The 20241-nt window shown below is 40.7% G+C and overlaps 1 protein-coding gene across 8 annotated transcripts in view; it reads left to right on the top strand.

Annotated features, from left to right (window-relative positions):
* CAMTA1 (calmodulin binding transcription activator 1) overlaps positions 1–20241 on the top strand; it is a 1213376-nt gene that overhangs the window by 1157983 nt on the left and 35152 nt on the right. For all 8 annotated transcript variants that reach the window (XM_075839423.1, XM_075839422.1, XM_075839421.1 and 5 more), the window contains 8 exons: positions 3880–4022; positions 6036–6232; positions 7480–7558; positions 7864–8179; positions 8978–9477; positions 12300–12487; positions 15520–15766; positions 16587–16658. In XM_075839423.1, the coding sequence (XP_075695538.1) occupies positions 3880–4022; positions 6036–6232; positions 7480–7558; positions 7864–8179; positions 8978–9477; positions 12300–12487; positions 15520–15766; positions 16587–16658 (1742 nt within the window). The remainder of the gene's footprint in view (positions 1–3879; positions 4023–6035; positions 6233–7479; positions 7559–7863; positions 8180–8977; positions 9478–12299; positions 12488–15519; positions 15767–16586; positions 16659–20241) is intronic.

The raw sequence follows: 20241 nt of genomic DNA, 5'->3' as shown, positions 1-20241 counted from the left end.
TTTTAATATCAAAACTTAAAAACGGTATTTATTTCTTCAATGGAAAACATCTCTTTTAACAACTCCTTCCATCTCCTCAGGAATCTCTCTCTAAAAAAAGTTTTCTTAACATCCTAACAAACACCCAAAAACAACTAGACATTTCCTATATTTCACTACACTCACAAAGGCAGACACTGATACAGCAGGGGGTGTCAGAGACAGATGTGAAAAGCAGCAGCCACAGAGCTAACTGCAGAGCAGCAGAATTGTAAATGCAGCTGTGGATATAATAGAGAAGCAGATATGATGTTACCCGAGATGATCAGTACAAGATCTGAGTATCTGGAGCTCCACTGAATATGTAATGATCAGAAGCGGAGCGCTACGCTGCAGTGTAAGAAGAACTGGGGGATATGAGGAGATACAGATTTCCAATTTCCTCTTCTCCTTTCTCATCTGACTTTTCTTATCTCTCATATTATTAACACGCAGAAGAAAGTAAAAGAGTAATGAAAGATCAAAGAGAAAATGACAAACATATTAGTAAAGCAAACAGTATCATTCCTCCCGGAAACAGAGAGTACAAGCTGACGAACACAACATTAAACAAACTAAAGTTATTGGTTTTCATATATATATATAAATAGAGAGGTAGTAGGGCTGAGTTTGTCAGAAGTAGCAGAATGAGTTTGTCATTTGACACACCCCATAGTGATATCGCAGTGTGTTGCCCGTGGCTTTACGTAGGACTGCAGATGGAGCCCATCTCAGTATCTAATCCCAGTGAGTAAGGTATAAACAATGTAGTTCCAAAGGGGTTAAAGAACAAAGTCAGCTTTGCATCATCAGTAGCTAAATACAGTGGCCAAAGCACACAAGACATTGTGGAGATGATAGATAGATAGATAGATAGATAGATAGATAGATAGATAGATAGATAGATAGATAGATAGATAGATAGATAGGAGATAGATAGATAGATAGATAGATAGATAGATAGTATCCAAAAAAGAGGCAGCACTCCGCAGAAAATATGATAAAGGGTATATTTATTGCCCCCTGTGCGTGCAACGTTTCAGCTCTATCCTCTAGAGCCTTTCTCAAGCCTTGAGAAAGGCTCTAGAGGATAGAGCTGAAACGTTGCACGCACAGGGGGCAATAAATATACCCTTTATCATATTTTCTGCGGAGTGCTGCCTCTTTTTTGGATACTATTGGAATTAGAACGTGGTCTGTTCCTGAGGAGTTGCACCCACCGTATACTGGTGCTGCTGGATATATTTGTTTAACTAGATAGATAGATAGATAGATAGATAGATAGATAGATAGATAGATAGATAGATAGATAGATAGATAGATAGATAGATGATAGATAGTTTGTGATTGTGCCCAGCTGCTGCTGTAGATGAAAGTTTGGCCAGATATGAACATTTTAGCAGGACATATGCGTCTGGTAATTGATATGTTTTCTGGCCCCTGACATGGAATGTAAAATCAAATAGTTTTTGACACTTCAGAGTTTTATTTTTACATCAGTCACAAAGCCCGAGATGGAAACTTCTGAGTGCTCCATACGTGATGATCCTCATGTCTCAGTCAAAACCCAAATCAAAAAACGTCTTTATTATAGTCGTCTTTGCTAAGCTGGAAGAAGCTGGAGGTATCTGCGACATGGAATCAGCCTTATACTGCAAGTGAGAGGGAGGGATGTGGGGCAAATACTGTAAGTCTCTACCGTTAATGGCCCACAACCTTGGGAGCAAGGGGGGGTTACTTTGGCATTTGGCCGTGTTCAAGCCTTGGCGGAACACATAAGGTGTATAAGCAGCATATCGGAGGTGGGCTTAAGGCCACCAAAAGTGATCCCAAGCAGAGTCGGCCATTTGTATTTAGGGTTGTCCCTAATCAGTGTCCATCCCTTTGGCAGGTAAAAGTAAGTGAACTCATAATAACTAGCACTTAGATCACCCAGCAAGAATTATCTCCAAATTTGTATAAATTTTTTTTATTTTTGGTCCGAAAATTTGGTATCCTCTCATATGTTTTATGTGCCAAGCAGTATGCTGACTCCATAGCCAGGGCTAGGCTTTCCTTCACCCGGTGCAAAGGACCAGATCGCTGCCCAAGCTCTGAATCTGAATACCCTAGCCAAGGCAAAGTGGCCAGGTGGCATCTTTGTTGGCAACCAGCACCCAGGGCAAATGTCCCGGCAGCCACCCAAGCTACACCCTTAGGGGTAACTCCATGGGTGGCCCTGTTTGCCTTGCAGCATTGAGGTCTTTGGTTTGAATCTGATCAGGGACAACATCTGCATATGGTTTGTATGTGATCTGTGGCTTTCCTACAGTTTCCTCCGTCCTCCAAAAACATTCTGAGAAATGAATTGACCCTAGGGTGTGTTTGATATATGGAAATTAGATTGTGACCCCCATGGGTTACAGGGACTGTTGGGAGTAGATACATCTGTGTACCACATTGCGGAACATGTTGGTGCTTTAAACAGTAATAATAGTAACGAAAATTTTTGGGGAAAGTTCATACGAGCAATTTCCTTATAAAAGGTTCTGGAGCACAGTAAATAGCAGCTGGTAAAAAAATAAAAATTATTAACCGCCGCAGTTTCTACGTGACTCGCTGCCAAGCACCTGGCAGCTTACAGGCGCCCATTGTAGGACAGATATTGTTGTGTTTGACACAGGGATGTTGTGAGGAACGGGGCCGTCCCGGTGATGTCAGTCAGATGTCAGTCTCTGCAGCGGACGTGCTGTGCATGATAATTCAGCTGGAGGAGGAGGTGACATCATCTTCACTGCACCAGACTGCAGTATCAACACAACAAAGCCGCTCACAGAAATACAACTGGATGTTTGCACTGAGCCTCGTTTTATGGCCGCTCGCCCATCAATCTCTCAAACGGGTTCACCGAGAGACGCTAAGAGTCAACTAATGGGCCAATATCTGCATGTAGACACTGGACATTAATGGGCAATTCTGGACTTTGTTCAATTACGGATATCATTCATTTTGTGCAAGGATTTTTATTCATTTTAAAAAAATAAAAAAAAATTCACATTTCAAAAAATATTGACGAAAAATATAAATGCACAAAAAAAAATATCTTTTTACTATTTTACTATATTTTTTTATTCTGTTTTTGTTGTTTTTGGGGGGGGAGATTGTTTTGGGGTTTTTGCTATATGAAAGTTTAAAAATAAAACATTTTTATGCAAAATTATGATTACTTGGCAATTTTTTTATGTATTTTTTAATCTCCTGCAGTATTTTTCGACAATGGTTAGAGGTGCAATGTTAGTCACTAGAAAAATATGAATTCTCTATCACACTTAAAGGGTAACTCCATTTATGAAGCACGCTGGCACAAAGTTTAAATATGACGGTGGGAGAGGTTGTAGGAGAGGCATGGTGGGCCGGTTGGTAAGGCAGACGCCGAAGGCTCATCTACACAGGACCTTTGCAGGTGAATCCTCGCCTCCCATACAGTGTCTTCCGCCACCAGTATTAAACTTTTGTCCGGCGGTGTTCACATCTGCATCATAGTGCCTGACGGACCATGTTGACTTATACTGTAGTCCGTCCGGTTCTGTGGTGGTGTCGGTCATTTTGCCAGGAAAAATGATGCTGCAACGGAGATGTGAACGGAGCCTAAATTGTTCCAAACAGTAGAGCTCACAATATTATATACCACTAGAATATATAAAAGATGTAATTCTCAATGCCTGTTCATATTGATATGTATAGACAGTATAACCATTGCTCTACTACTGCTCTCATCTCACTTCAGCCCTGCCTTATGGTTAGTTGCAGGGTAAAAACATCTTATTTTGGATTATTTTGCCCACTGTTTATGAGGATTGTATTTTCTTTCACTCTCTCCAGATAACCAGTTTAGAATGTCAATTCTGGAACGCCTGGAGCAGATGGAGAGGAGAATGGCTGAGATGACAAGTTCCCAGCAGCACAAGCAAAGCGTGGGTGGAGGCAATGGAGGCGGAGCTAACAGTGGGGGGAGCCAAGCACAGGTAGAATGTATAAAAAAGTATCTTATGAATATAACGACTAATACTGCCCAGTATGAGAAATAATAAATTGACTGTAATACTGCCTCATATGTACAAAAATATAGCTACTAAAATACTGCCCCCTATGTACAAGAACATAACTACTATAATACTGTCCCCTATATACAAGAATATAACTACTATAATACTGTCCCTATGTACAAGAATATAACTACTATAATACTGCTCCTATATACAAGAATATATCTACTATAATACTGCTCCTATATACAAGAATATAACTACTATAATACTGCCCCTATATACAAGAATATAACTACTATAATACTGCCCTCTATATAGAAGAATATAACTACTATAATACTGCCCCCTATATACAAGAATATAACTACTATAGTACTGCCTCCTATATACAAGAATATAACTACTATAATACTGCCCTCTATATACAAGAATATAACTACTATAATACTGCCCCCTATATACAAGAATATAACTACTATAATACTGCTCCTATATACAAGAATATAACTACTATAATACTGTCCCCTATATACAAGAATATAACTACTATAATACTGCTCCTATATACAAGAATATAACTACTATAATACTGCCCCTATATACAAGAATATAACTACTATAATACTGCCCTCTATATAGAAGAATATAACTACTATAATACTGCCCCCTATATACAAGAATATAACTACTATAGTACTGCCTCCTATATACAAGAATATAACTACTATAATACTGCCCTCTATATACAAGAATATAACTACTATAATACTGCCCCTATATACAAGAATATAACTACTATAATACTGCCCCCTACATACAAGAATATAACTACTATAATACTGCCCCCTATATACAAGAATATAACTACTATAATACTGCTCCTATATACAAGAATATAACTACTATAATACTGTCCCCTATATACAAGAATATAACGACTATAATACTGCTCCCTATATACAAGAATATAACTACTATAATACTGCTCCTATATACAAGAATATAACTACTATAATACTGCTCCTATATACAAGAATATAACTACTATAATACTGCCCCTATTTACAAGAATATAACTACTGTAATACTGCACCTATATACAAGAATATAACTACTATCATACTGCCCCTATATACAAGAATATAACTACTATAATACTGCCCCTATATACAAGAATATAACTACAATAATACTGCCCCCTATATACAAGAATATAACTACTGTAATACTGCACCTATATACAAGAATATAACTACTATAATACTGCCTCCTATATACAAGAATATAACTACTATAATACTGCTCCTATATACAAGAATATAACTACTATAATACTGCCCCCTATATACAAGAATATAACTACTGTAATACTGCACCTATATACAAGAATATAACTACTATAATACTGCCCCTATATACAAGAATATAACTACTATAATACTGCCCCTATATACAAGAATATAACGACTATAATACTGCCCCCTATATACAAGAATATAACTACAATAATACTGCCCCCTATATACAAGAATATAACTACTGTAATACTGCACCTATATGCAAGAATATAACTACTATAATATTGCCCCCTATATACAAGAATATAACTACTGTAATACTGCCCCCTATATACAAGAATATAACTACTATAATACTGCCCCCATGTACAAGAATATAACTACTATAATACTGCTCCCTATATACAAGAATATAACTACTATAATACTGCTCCTATATACAAGAATATAACTACTATAATACTGCTCCTATATACAAGAATATAACTACTATAATACTGCTCCTATATACAAGACTATAACTACTATAATACTGCCCCCTATCTACAAGAATATAACTGATATATTACTGCCCCCCCTAAGGAGAATAAAGTGGATCTGAATTTTTGTGATCATTTCTATATAACATACACACTGGCTATGTATGACTATAAATGTAATTAATTATATTTTTTGTGTGATTTCCTCACAGTGTGCTACCGGGCCTGGCACCATAGGAAGTTGTTTTGAGAGTCGGGTAGTGGTTGTGTGTGAAAAGATGATGGGCCGGGCCTGTTGGGCAAAATCCAAGCACCTGATTCATTCCAAGACGTTCAGAGGAATGACCCTGCTTCACCTGGCTGCAGCGCAGGGATACGCCACCCTCATCCAGACCCTTATCAAGTGGAGGTAAGAGGGACGAAGGCCCTTGTAAAGTGACCCGGAATGTACTGCGCTGTAATATATAAACCAAGGCCTCACATATCCAGGCTGCTGGTGAATCTATTGTAAAGACAAGAATATGATTATTATGTCATCGATATATCAAGATCTATTAATGCTATTAGCCTTATAGCATTTTCTGTAGCACAGGTGCTGCCACCTAGAGGTGTAATATGAAGGTGCTCATTTATTGCACTCTGTAAAAGTTTGATTATTCAAAATATGTCACATTTTTTTTTGCTATTTTTGTACACAAAAACAGTAAGTTTTACAATTCCATGTTTCAAGGGTCCCCACATAACCACCCCTTTTTTCAGTCTAACACTTCTATAGCTTTAACCTAAAACAATATGGTCATTAATTAGGAGAATTAGCTAAATTGTCTACAAGAACCCATTATTTATTTTTATTATCCAAGCAAAACTTGCGAAACAGTAACCATACTCTCAATGGTTGTTATGGACAATAGCCCATAGCAACCAACATTAGTAGATGATCTTCACCAACAGCCAAGTTAAACTTGGAATTTTTCAGAATTTAAAGTGGCTCTGTGGTGTGTCAAAAAGCCTTTCCAAATGCAATGGAATACCCATTGTATTGGGGGTCCCCTACTTCAAACCTCCCCGGTAGCTAAGATCTCGGTCAAGAGCAGCTGTTTTACCCTAGGGGGTCAGTAATAGATGGCATGGGCATACATAACACTGTGCAGCAAAAAAATGTATTGGGTGACGCCCAGCACAGAGTACCCTGGCAGATAGCTGCTTAGAGGATGACCCCCCCCCCCCCCCCCCCCCCAAATCTGGAGTGTCCAAATGAGACAATTTTTTAAATAGAATATATCTCAAGATATGGACATTTTCTCAGACTTGGCATGTTCCCTTATATTAGAAGAATAGTTTCAGTAGTGACATTCACAGCAGGGGCGGACATAGCATTTGTACAACCTGGGCAGCTGGAGGACAAGTGTCCCATACAGATGTAGTCATCTTAATCTGGACTTTTAACGTGTTAAATACACAGTGGCAGGAAACTTTAACTTGACTTTTTCAATTGCTTTGTTGTGTGATATCACGCTGCAGCAAGTTATCAGAGTCAAGATCAACTTGGCTACATCTGTACGCTGTGCTTGCACAGGGGCCACAGAGAAAGCCTGCTCTGATAATAATAATTGTCAATAACTATGAACTGATGACATTTTCCATGTCTGTCTATAGGACAAAGCACGCTGACAGCATTGATCTGGAATTAGAGGTCGATCCTTTAAATGTTGATCATTTCTCATGTACTCCTCTGGTAAGAGCCCGTTTCCTAAACTATATATGATTCTCTATGTGTTATGCCTCGTTCACACTTGCTAAGGGTGCACCACCTCAATCATGGTACCCCTGTGATGCATTTTCTCTATTGAAGTCGATGGATAAAATGTACTAGAAACACAAAAAACAGGGCACTCTTTAGTGTAAAAAACAAAAAACAAAAATACATGTGTATGGGATTTCAAAAATTCCCCTTCTCTGCAATGGCCACCACATGACGTGTAGACGAGACCTGACAGTTCTCCTATCCTAAAAACCATCTTGTCCTCTTCTCTTTCCCAGATGTGGGCCTGTGCACTGGGTCACACCGAAGCTGCGGTAGTGCTGTATAAATGGGACCGACGGGCAATCTCCATCCCTGACTCTCTCGGCAGACTCCCTCTGTCCATCGCACGTTCCCGGGGCCATGTGAAGCTTGCAGAGTGTCTAGAACAGTTACAAAGGGAAGAACAGTCCCAGCTGGGGCAAAATGCCCGGTTACAGTGCTCCCCAGGTGCAGAGGCCAGTGCAGACAGTTGGTTAAACCAGTGGCAAAGCGAGGCCATAAACCCACAGGAGACTCAGAAGGGCGTCACGATTATTTCAAATGCCAATGCAGGTAAGAAAGATGTAAAAAGTGATGGCAAAGCATGAGCCCCCGAAAATCAAAATGTTGTTTTCCGAAGGAATTCAATGAGGCTCCTCAATACCCTCAGATCATTGGGGGAAGTTTGATTTGACTTTACATATCTCCTGCAGCGGCCTCTGCTGGGGAAATGTAGTATTACAAGTCATGTAATACATGGATGGGCCGGTTCTTCCAGAGCAGGAGGCACTATTACTTAGTGCCTCACTGCTATGGCTCAGGGGGGCACCGGGCAGGACTTATGGACAGGTGTTGTCTTCTTCTGTTAAGTTCTTAAAAAGTCAGATTTTTTCGTTATATCGGTTCCTAGGAAAGCTGGGCAGCCACCTGTAGGACAACCACAAGGGTTATCACCCAGTGTTACTTTTCTATTTGTGATTTAGTAAATGCTTCCACTCATAAAGGATCAGCAATATATAACAAATTTATGGGTGGCATGACTGTACCAAGTCCACAGAACAATATCCGTAGAGTTTATGGGTAGTAGTAACGTAAATGGAAAATATAAAGCAGTTATGATAGATAGATAGATAGATAGATAGATAGATAGATAGATAGATAGATAGATAGATAGATAGATAGATAGATAGATAGATAGATATGAGACAGCTAGATAGATAGATAGATAGATAGATAGATAGATAGATAGATAGATAGATATGAGACAGCTAGATAGATAGATAGATAGATAGATAGATAGATAGATAGATAGATAGATAGATAGATAGATAGATAGATAGATATTTAGTAATTTTTGTTCATTTATTACAGAATTGAGAAGACCAAGATCAGAGCCCTCCAATTACTACAGTAGTGAAAACCCTAAAGATTACCCAGCTGCTAAAAAACACAAGTTAAACCCTGAATACTTCCAGGTTAGGCAGGAGAAGGTCATTGCTACCGCTCTAAGTCTGGAGCAGCCAACTATCAGGAAGCAAAGCTCCAGCTCCAAGCAGCCAATATCCGAATCTACCCACGGTGAAGAAATGCGCCACTTCACCAGAGATCTTCCTCAGCGCACTCCAGATACCTCCGGATACAGAGCTACATCAGCAATGAAATGGAACCAGAAGGAGCTCTACTTGGGACAGGTCACAGGAACATCGAAGGCCACCGGACTGGGGAAGGATATCGTGGGGCATAGACTATGCCAGAGGGAACAGATGAGCGTTTTAATGATGTCTGAGAGGGAAATGGTGGATGCCGATCTACTGTCTTTTAGAGAAAACATGGAGAATGATGACTGCTTACAACACATGGATGACCTTCAGGTATGTGGCAGCTGCCTGTACATGAAGTACTTGTAAAAAAGCCCATCTGACCCGTAGAGTGGTTGAGTTTCTTTTGGTTTGCCACCACTTCTCAGTCTTATGTTCCTGACAAGGGTGGAAAACCTTCGGAGCAGTAAATTTGCCATCAAAAATGAAAATGACTTCTCTGGAGAGCAGAAATGTGGCACACGGTGAAGGCCATGGGCTGGAGATCCATGGCAAACAAGGTATACATGGAGGCTGCCTATGGAAAGGGGCCCAGCTCAGGTTGCCCCATATACAGTTTTGTACCATGATCAAACAAGAGGGGGGGAATCTAGACCATAGAGGGCGTCCACCAACCTTCTCTCCTACAAAGGATGGACTGTGGGGCAGGTGAACAAGCAGTGGGTCCACATGTATGAGATCTCATTGTAAATTTTGTCACCAGGCCCCTCTTCTCTATAGATGCCTCTGCTAGGTCATCAGACAGGAAAGCTCGGAGGGGAAGTCATAAGAGAAGGGGGAATGGGTAAGAATGATGAATGAGAGATGGATGAGGAGGTAGTCCAAGACCTCTATTCCTTCTTAAATTTAGTTTTCTTGAAGGGGTTGTCTTGTTTAGTAAATATCCTATTAGAAAATTCTGAGTTAATAGAGGGAGGTTCTCTGTCCATCTATCACCCGTAGAGAAATGTGGCCTCAAAGAGCATCTCACTGTCTGGAGGACCCAACAAGTCTGAGACCCATTGAATTCAATAGGCACCACATAATGCTTTATTTTCCCAGTGGTGGCGCTGCAGGGAAATTGAGCACTAGATTCCCATAAAGATTACAGTTGATTGCGAGGGACCTTCCCAACAAAACGGGATTGTCCAAAGTGGACAACCCCTTTAAATCAACTGATTTAGAGACTGTTATGGGTATATTCATTTGTGGTCTCATCCGGCCGCAAAGTGCGACCGCCCTGGATGTAGATTCCGGCAGAGGTCAAACTCCCAGTTGCCATCGTTCGATCAGTACTTGCAGGGACTGATGTTAAAACTGGCAGCGGCTTCTTCCGAGTGGCTGCAGATTGATCATTGGAGTTCATTATCTCCTCCTGAGACAGTGGCCGGGCCTCGGTGATGAATGCCTTCTTTATGCCAGCGTCTTCCATAGCGCCACTTCATAACTTTACAGTAAATAAATCGCTGCTATTCATGTCAGGGGAACATTCAGCTGCTCAGAGATGTTTCATTTTTCTTGCTAAATACGTCAAATAGGAAAGTTTTAGTGAGATGGCGCGGGCATAGAGTAGATTACTGCCTCTCCCGGGCAGAGCATTGGAGCCAGGCGCTAATGGGCAATTATGAAAATCACCACATTCATTATACAGCGAGGAACCGTATTAAAACTTGTTTCCTACTAATGGAACTCTGTGCCATATTAAAGACGTAGGTGAGCCTGAGATACCTGCACAAATAGCAATTCCCTTAGAATCAGCCCTTTCATAACTGGGATTGTCCCAGGAAAACTGTGGCAAAATTTTGGCAAAATTTTGTCTGCAGACTCTGGCTGTTTTAGTGCAGCCAGATTCTGCTGTTCTGTAGAAAGAACACCAGTTGCTGTTACCTAATAGCCAGAATGCTTCTAATAAAAATAATAGAAATCACCCAAAATTGAAGGTGGGCAAATTTTGTGATGGACTGCACATCTACTAAAATACTGCCACCTACAGTCAGGGACGGGTGCTGCCTGTGGAAACGTTCTTACCTCCCTTTATAGAAGTCATGCACCGCCGCTGTAGTTGCTGCAGTAGGCATAACACAATGTATCAGTTTTTATTGGTGTTCCTTTAAGGCCTTGTACACACGGCGCTCATAAAAAACGAAGTATAAACATATTAAAAAAACGCTAGCATTTTTGTACATCGCTTTTTAAACTCTAGGCATTTTTTACGTGTTTTCATTGCTTTTTTTACATGTTTTGTGTACGCTTTTGGCTTCTTTTTTTTTTTTCGCGTTAGGACTCCCATTAACTCGGAATTAGGCACGTTTTCTGCGCATTATTGTACGTGTTTTGTGCGCGCTTTCAGCACTTTTTTTGCCACATAATTAGGACTCCCATTGACTATGGGAATTAGACAAGTTTTTGTCACTTTCACGGCCAAAGAATTGCCCTGGCACTTCTTTTGTTATGCAGCGCGTTTTTTAACCATGCACGGGTAAAAGAAACGCGTCATATGCACTAATGGCGCGATTTATTATTGATGTCAATGGGAACCTTAAATCATGTGTTTTTTTACGAGTTTATCGGCACGTCAAGTACACGCTGTGTGAACAGGGCTGAAATCTTCACAACCCATATTGACTCCTCTTCCCCCTACTCCAATGGAATAACTGGTGCCAGAAGAGAAGAGCTATCACTCCTTCCACAATAATGGGCATGGTGGCATGTCAGTGGGGAGAATGGGGTATTCATTCCTGGATAAAATGTTTTTGGGGGTTGTTTGGGCATCTTTTTCATTTCTCTTGTACATGTAAACTGATTGGGGTCCTATACAGGGTACTATATAGAATCTACTTCTGCAGTAACGGGGCATGTCCTCAGCTCTAGTATTTAGTGCACTGCAGTGCTGGGTATTGATTGGTAATAAAACTGGTCTGCGACTTCAGCACCGGGGCACAGCTCAAGGGGCACAGCTTCTAATGATTGTGTCAGTAGGATAAGTATATGCCCTATATCCTCACAATGTATACAGTGCACTAAGTCACAGAATGTCTCTATACTTTTATTAGCTTATCCCTCCCTGCAGATAATGTAGACTCCAATCAGAAGATTTTCCCTTGTCTTTAACTCAGGTGAATATGATGAATCTGGCAGAACAGATCATTGAAGCTACACCTGACCGGATCAAGCGGGAGAATTTTGTACCCATGGAATCTCCATTGGCAGAAAGGGCAGACACCGCAGCGTTTAGCACCACCATGAGCTGGCTGGCCAGTTATCTTGCTGATGTTGATCACTTACCTAGCGCTGCACAGATACGGTATGTTATTACATTGTGAATCTATCAAACTGGTAGAGAGGTCAATATCACTATATACAAGAAGATGTATAACTTATACCAGCTGTACACATATAATTATATACAGAAGATACCCAGGTTATACCAGCATGCTCCATATCACTATATACAAGAAGGTGTATAACTTATACCAGCTGTACATATATAATTATATACTAGAAGATACTCAGGTTATACCAGCATGCTCCATATCACTATATACAAGAAGGTGTATAACTTATACCAGCTGTACATATATAATTATATACTAGAAGATACTCAGGTTATACCAGCATGCTCCATATCACTATATACAAGAAGATGTATAACTTATACCAGCTGTACATATATAATTATATACAGGAGATACCCAGGGTATACCAGCATGCTCCATATCACTATATACAAGAAGATGTATAACTTATACCAGCTGTACATATATAATTATATACAGAAGATACCCAGGTTATACCAGCATGCTCCATATCACTATATACAAGAAGATGTATAACTTATACCAGCTGTACATATATAATTATATACAGGAGATACCCAGGTTATACCAGCATGCTCCATATCACTATATACAAGAAGATGTATAACTTATACCAGCTGTACATATATAATTATATACAGAAGATACCCAGGTTATACCAGCATGCTCCATATCACTATATACAAGAAGATGTATAACATAACTTATACCAGCTGTACATATATAATTATATACAGGAGATACCCAGGTTATACCAGCATGCTCCATATCACTATATACAAGAAGATGTATAACTTATACCAGCTGTACATATATAATTATATACAGAAGATACCCAGGTTATACCAGCATGCTCCATATCACTATATACAAGAAGATGTATAACTTATACCCAGCTGTACATATATAATTATATACAGGAGACACCCAGGTTATACCAGCATGCTCCATATCACTATATACAAGAAGATATATAACTTATACCAGCTGTACATATAGAATTATATACAGATTATACCCAGGTTATACCAGCATGCTCCATATCACTATATACAAGAAGATGTATAACTTATACCAGCTGTACATATATAATTATATACAGAAGATACCCAGGTTATACCAGCATGCCCCATATCGCTATATACAAGAAGATGTATAACTTATACCAGCTGCACATATATAATTATATACAGAAGATACCCAGGTTACACCAGCATGCTCCATATCACTATATACAAGAAGATGTATAACTTATACCAGCTGTACATATATAATTATATACAGAAGATACCCAGGTTATACCAGCATGCTCCATATCACTATATACAAGAAGATGTATAACTTATACCAGCTGTACATATATAATATATACAGAAGATACCCAGGTTATACCAGCATGCTCCATATCACTACATACAAGAAGATGTATAACTTATACCAGCTGTACATATATAATTATATACAGGAGATACCCAGGTTATACCAGCATGCTCCATATCACTACATACAAGAAGATGTATAACTTATACCAGCTGCACATATATAATTATATACAGAAGATACCCAGGTTATACCAGCATGCTTCATATCACTACATACAAGAAGATGTATAACTTATACCAGCTGTACATATATAATTATATACAGAAGATGCCCAGGTTATACCAGCATGCTCCATATCACTATATACAAGAAGATGTATAACTTATACCAGCTGTACATATATAATATATACAGAAGATACCCAGGTTATACCAGCATGCTCCATATCACTACATACAAGAAGATGTATAACTTATACCAGCTGTACATATATAATTATATACAGAAGATGCCCAGGTTATACCAGCATGCTCCATATCACTATATACAAGAAGATGTATAAGTTATACCAGCTGTACATATATAATTATATACAGGAGATACCCAGGTTATACCAGCATGCTCCATATCACTATATACAAGAAGATGTATAAGTTATACCAGCTGTACATATATAATTATATACAGAATATACCCAGGTTATACCAGCATTCCCCATATCACTACATACAAGAAGATGTATAACTTATACCAGCTGCACATATATAATTATATACAGAAGATACCCAGGTTACACCAGCATTCTCCATATCACTATATACAAGAAGATGTATAACTTATACCAGCTGTACATATATAATTATATACAGAAGATACCCAGGTTATACCAGCATGCTCCATATCACTATATACAAGAAGATGTATAACTTATACCAGCTGTACATATATAATATATACAGAAGATACCCAGGTTATACCAGCATGCTCCATATCACTATATACAGGAAGATGTATAACTTATACCAGCTGTACATATATAATTATATACAGAAGATACCCGGGTTATACCAGCATGCTCCATATCACTATATACAAGAAGATGTATAACTTATACCAGCTGTACATATATAATTATATACAGAAGATACCCAGGTTATACCAGCGTGCTCCATATCACTACATACAAGAAGATGTATAACTTATACCAGCTGTACATATATAATTATATACAGAAGATGCCCAGGTTATACCAGCACGCTCCATATCACTATATACAAGAAGATGTATAACTTATACCAGCTGTACATATATAATTATATACAGAAGATGCCCAGGTTATACCAGCATGCTCCATATCACTATATACAAGAAGATGTATAACTTATACCAGCTGTACATATATAATTATATACAGAAGATACCCAGGTTATACCAGCATGCTCCATATCACTATATACAAGAAGATGTATAACTTATACCAGCTGTACATATATAATTATATACAGAAGATGCCCAGGTTATACCAGCATGCTCCATATCACTATATACAAGAAGATGTATACCTTATACCAGCTGTACATATATAATTATATACAGAAAATGCCTAGGTTATACCGGTATGACTATTACAAGTGGCTTCATTCATTTTAGTTGAGGTCATTGCCTTCCTATGATCTATAATCCTGGTCTCGCACAGGTCGCTCTACAATGAACCACTGACTCCTTCATCCAACACCAGCTTGAGTCCTGCGTGTTCCCCCATGAGTGAAACAACCTTTGAAAAGCCCAGCCTGCCCTCTGCTGCTGATTGGTCAGAATTTCTCAGTGCGTCCACCAATGAGAAGGTGGAAAATGAATTTGCCCAGCTGACCCTGTCCGACCATGAACAGAGAGAACTCTACGAGGCGGCCAAACTCGTCCAGACGGTGTTCAGGAAGTATAAGGTTCGTCTCATCTGTTTCACCATTATCAAAATATCTGTTTGCTGTCAGTGAATGGGAACATTCTTATTTATATTTAGAGGCTGAAATTCATCCAGACTTAGCCCCACTTGCACAGCTGAGAGTTTGTTACAATGAATTACTAGAAAAGAGCTATCAGCCTGGAGTTCAGGTCAGGATAGATCTGCATGGTGTTTACAGGATTACTTGGGCTGATACATTGTAACGAAATCCTAAGCTTTGTAAAACTAGGACCACATCAGGACAGGTATTTAGCCTTCTTAATGTACGGCCTCATACCAAGTCCCTACGGCTCTGCAAACGTTCCACCATACGGTGACCTCATGCAGCGCTGTATTTTTCCTACAGCTACGGGAAAATACCTCTGCACTACGACATACGATGGAGCAAGCCACATAGAAAACTAGTGGCACATGATTATAGAGTTGGGGCTCATAGATTTTTATGAGATCCTTATTGCAGATCCATACTCAAGGATCGTTATACAGCCGTGTGCACACGGCCTTATTAAGAAAGTTTACATTCACTGACAGCAAGCAGAAATCATGGAAAAGAAAAACGATTCCGTCTTTCAGTGGCCGTGCCAGCCATTATCACTATAGTCTAAGAATTTCACTTGTTCGACAATGTAAATATACAATCATAGAAATTCTTCCTACAGGAAAATCAACCCGCAAAATATCTTGTAATGTTTTCAAGAGAACGTTTATAATAGCGGGGGAGGGGGGATGTTTACGTCTCTGCACTGATGACGCCGCCAGTTCCGCGGGCCCCTGTACTTACTCTTCTACTGTCTTCTTAGGGACGTCCACTGAGGGAACAGCAGGACGTGGCTGCGGCCGTCATACAACGCTGCTATAGAAAGTACAAACAGGTAATACCAACAAACAGCGGGAACACGGAATTGCTTTCTTCTTTATTGTTCAATTTAAAAGCCGCCGTGTCAGAAATGTCCGAGATCAACGCAAGGAGCAGAAAACAAGATGTATCTAGAAAGAAGCGTCGTGCTGCAGAATAACAAGATGGCAACAAAAGCAGCGACCTATAATTATCACGTCATTGTATAGCGAAAAGTTCTGCAACTGTCCAATAAACTTTGCATTGAATTTGTCAGTGAATAGAACCATTCATGTTTACATCCAACTCATCATGACCTAATACTTCTTACAGATGGGAGTTTGCAGGGGCGTAGCTAAAGGCTCATGGGCCCGGGTGCAGGAATTCAGCTTGGGCCCCCCTACCCCTCCCCAGCACCACCATCATCATCAGACCCCTGCGCGCTCCTATGCCCAGACGCCTTGCCCAACAGCCCCCGTAGTATAATGCCCCCACACAGTTAATGCTCCCATAGCTGCCCCCACACAGTTAATGCTCCCATAGCTGCCCCCAATATCAGCCCCCCCATACAGTATAATGCCCCCATATGTGCATAATTACTTACCTATCCCCGTTCCCACGTCGAGTGGAGGATCCTTCGCCTCCTCCGGTGTGTACTATGAGTGACTCAGCGCAGGCAGGCACGATGATGTCGCTACATCCCGCCTGCCTGCGTCGAGCCGCTCACGGCACAGGGAATGCTGGATCATGGAGATGTCAGCTCCTTGCTCCAGCATTGATTGGAACCGGGACCTCGGTGAGTGACTCACGAACCCCCAGGCGGACGCGACCCACAGTGTAGGGATGTCACGATACCAAAATTTGGACTTCGATACCGATACTTTGTTTACTTTGCCAACAGTAATAAAAAATAAAAAAAAGTTCTTCCATTTTCTGATGTGAGGCACGAGGTGTGATGATGAATTTTGAATGTGCCTCACACTAATAGTAATTAACCTCATCATGTTTCTCAGTCATAATGGGTTAATGTGTAAGGTACATGATGGGGTTAATTACTATTAATGTGAGGCACATGGAGGTTCATCATCGCACCTTGTGCCTCACAATTAGGCCCCATGCGCACGACCGTAAATAACCTCCATTCACTTTCATTGAGCGCAGACACATTTCCGTAGCGCTACGGATGGGTGTCCGTGCCGTAGAAATGTTCCGAAAATTATGGAACATGTCCGTCCTTTTGCATTTTGCGGGTCGTTCTCCCATACTTTGTATGGGAGCACGGCCCGAAAATGCGGGTGGCAGTCGGCGACCGGCCGTGCCTGCAATCGCGGGCCCTGATTGCGGGCACAGTCGTGTGAATGGGGCCTAAGTGATAGAAAGCAATTTTTATTTTATTTTTTTACAGAGTACACATCATAAATGATGCAAAAAAATTGTTGTGCAGGTTATTACGGGCGCGCCAATACCGAGTATGTGTATGTTTTATGTATTGAGACTTATTTTAATGTTTATTGTAAAAAAGTGTATGTGTATTTTTTTTATTTAACATTATTTTATTTTTAAACTTCAATGTACTGGCCTATAGCTATACGCCAGTACATTAGCCTGTGTACGGATAGTACACAGGCAGTTGTTAGGACATACCTCAGTATGCCCTAACAACAGGAAATATGGTAGGACAGCCCTGGGGGTCCTTCAACAGACCCTGGGCTGTCTGCCCATATATGGTATGTCCCTTAATCGCATCACAGGAATTCCCTGTGACGCGATCCAGGGGCATCCCCCCTTCTCACTTTCCCCTGAATGCTGCAGTCAGCTGTGATCGCAGCATTCAGGGGAATAACGGCGGAGATGAGCGGTTTCTCTGATCTCCGCCGTTATAGAGCGGGGCTGCAGCTGTGTAATACAGTCATTGCCCCGCTCCTGATATAAGTGTGCGCGCGGTCAGCATGTGGAGATGCGGCCGGCGCTGCACTAATGAGCGGCGGTTCAGGCAATGAGGACAGAACATGGGGGTGTTTTGTAGCGCGCCCGCCATGTTCTGTCTTCAGTGCCGACGCTCATTAGTGCAGCGCCGGCCGCATCACATCATCCTGACGGCGCGCACATGTTAGGACTCAGGAGCGGGGCAGTGACTGTATTACACAGCCGCAGCCCCGCTCTCATACACTCATGTGTACTATACTGTATTGTGCAGTTTGCGGTGGAGGAGGGGGGGGGGGCTGTGATTTAACGCTCCCCCCATCTCCACCGCATACAACACAATACATTACAAGGCATCACATACATTACATTACAATACATAACGTTACAACACAATACATCACATTACACTGCAGCTTACCTGGAGTCCTCCGCACCTACTCTTCTGCTCTGTCTGGAAGCCGTGTCACGTGACAACACGGTCACATGGTACACTAAGTGTACCATGTGACCGTAACCCGGAAGTGCCGGCTTCACGGCACAGAAGATTTTTTTACAAAAAATGCTGTATGGCAACGGGGGCCCGTGGGCCCCCCAGGCTTAGGGGCCCGGTCGCAACTGCGACCGCTGCGACCCCTATAGCTACGCCACTGGGAGTTTGGTACAATTGTATACAATCTAGTTTATCTTACAAAGGATTGACTAGACTGGATACAATTGTATCAAACGCCCAGCTGGGAGAAGTATTAGGCCCTGTTCATACTGAGTTTTTTGGCGCGGATTTTGAAACGGAAACTGCGTCGGAATCAGCTTCAAAAAATGTCCGAAATGGCGCCCCATTGATTTTAATAGGAGGCAGAGGCGTTTTTCCCGAGCGGCTTTTCACCGCTCGTGGGGAAAAAAAGCGGTATGTCCTTTCTTCCCGCGGTTTCTGACTCTTACCTCCATTGAAATCAATGCGAGGCAGAAAAAACCCACGGTGCTTGTTTCCAAGTGATTTTCACTGCGTTTTTTGCCCGCGCTCCTTGCATAGACTTCGATGGCCGCGGGCGGAAAACGCCACGAAAACAACAGCAAAAAAGCGCAGGCAGGTCAAAATTCTACCTCAAAATTCCTGAAGGAATTCTGGGGCAGATTTTTTCTGCCTGCAAAAAACTCTGTGTGATCAGGGCATTAGGGTCAGGATAGGTTTTCAGCTTCTGGAAGTAAATAGGAATGGCCACCCTCACTGACCGCAAGCAGAGATCTTGAAAATGGTGAGTAATTGAAACGCAAAGTTTATTAGAAAGTGGCAGAAATTTTTAATTATGCAACAGTTAGTCTTTTTGTATGTAAAACTAGATAATCCGGGTATTTTGGTGTCCATCTCTGCACGAGCTGTGATTCTGATTAGCTCAATACTCCTCATACTCAATACTTAAATACACCTCGATACATACTCACTCCATGTATATTTTATATGTTATATGTTAATCAGACTATTTAATTGTTCATTACTTAAAGGAAGTGTGCAGGATAAGAAACACATTGCTGATTTCTTCCAAAAACAGTGCCACACCTGGCCGCGGGTTGTATCTGGTATTTCAGCCATGTTTTTTTTAATACTGGAAAAGCCCTTTAATGAAAAAGCTGCCAGCGTATTCTTACAAAATATAATTATAATAATAATACGACCTGACTACATACTTGCTGATTGT

This window comes from Rhinoderma darwinii, chromosome 10, assembly GCF_050947455.1.
Source record: "Rhinoderma darwinii isolate aRhiDar2 chromosome 10, aRhiDar2.hap1, whole genome shotgun sequence".
In the NCBI taxonomy this organism is placed as follows: domain Eukaryota; kingdom Metazoa; phylum Chordata; class Amphibia; order Anura; family Rhinodermatidae; genus Rhinoderma; species Rhinoderma darwinii.
This window is presented reverse-complemented; position numbering and strand designations above follow the sequence as displayed.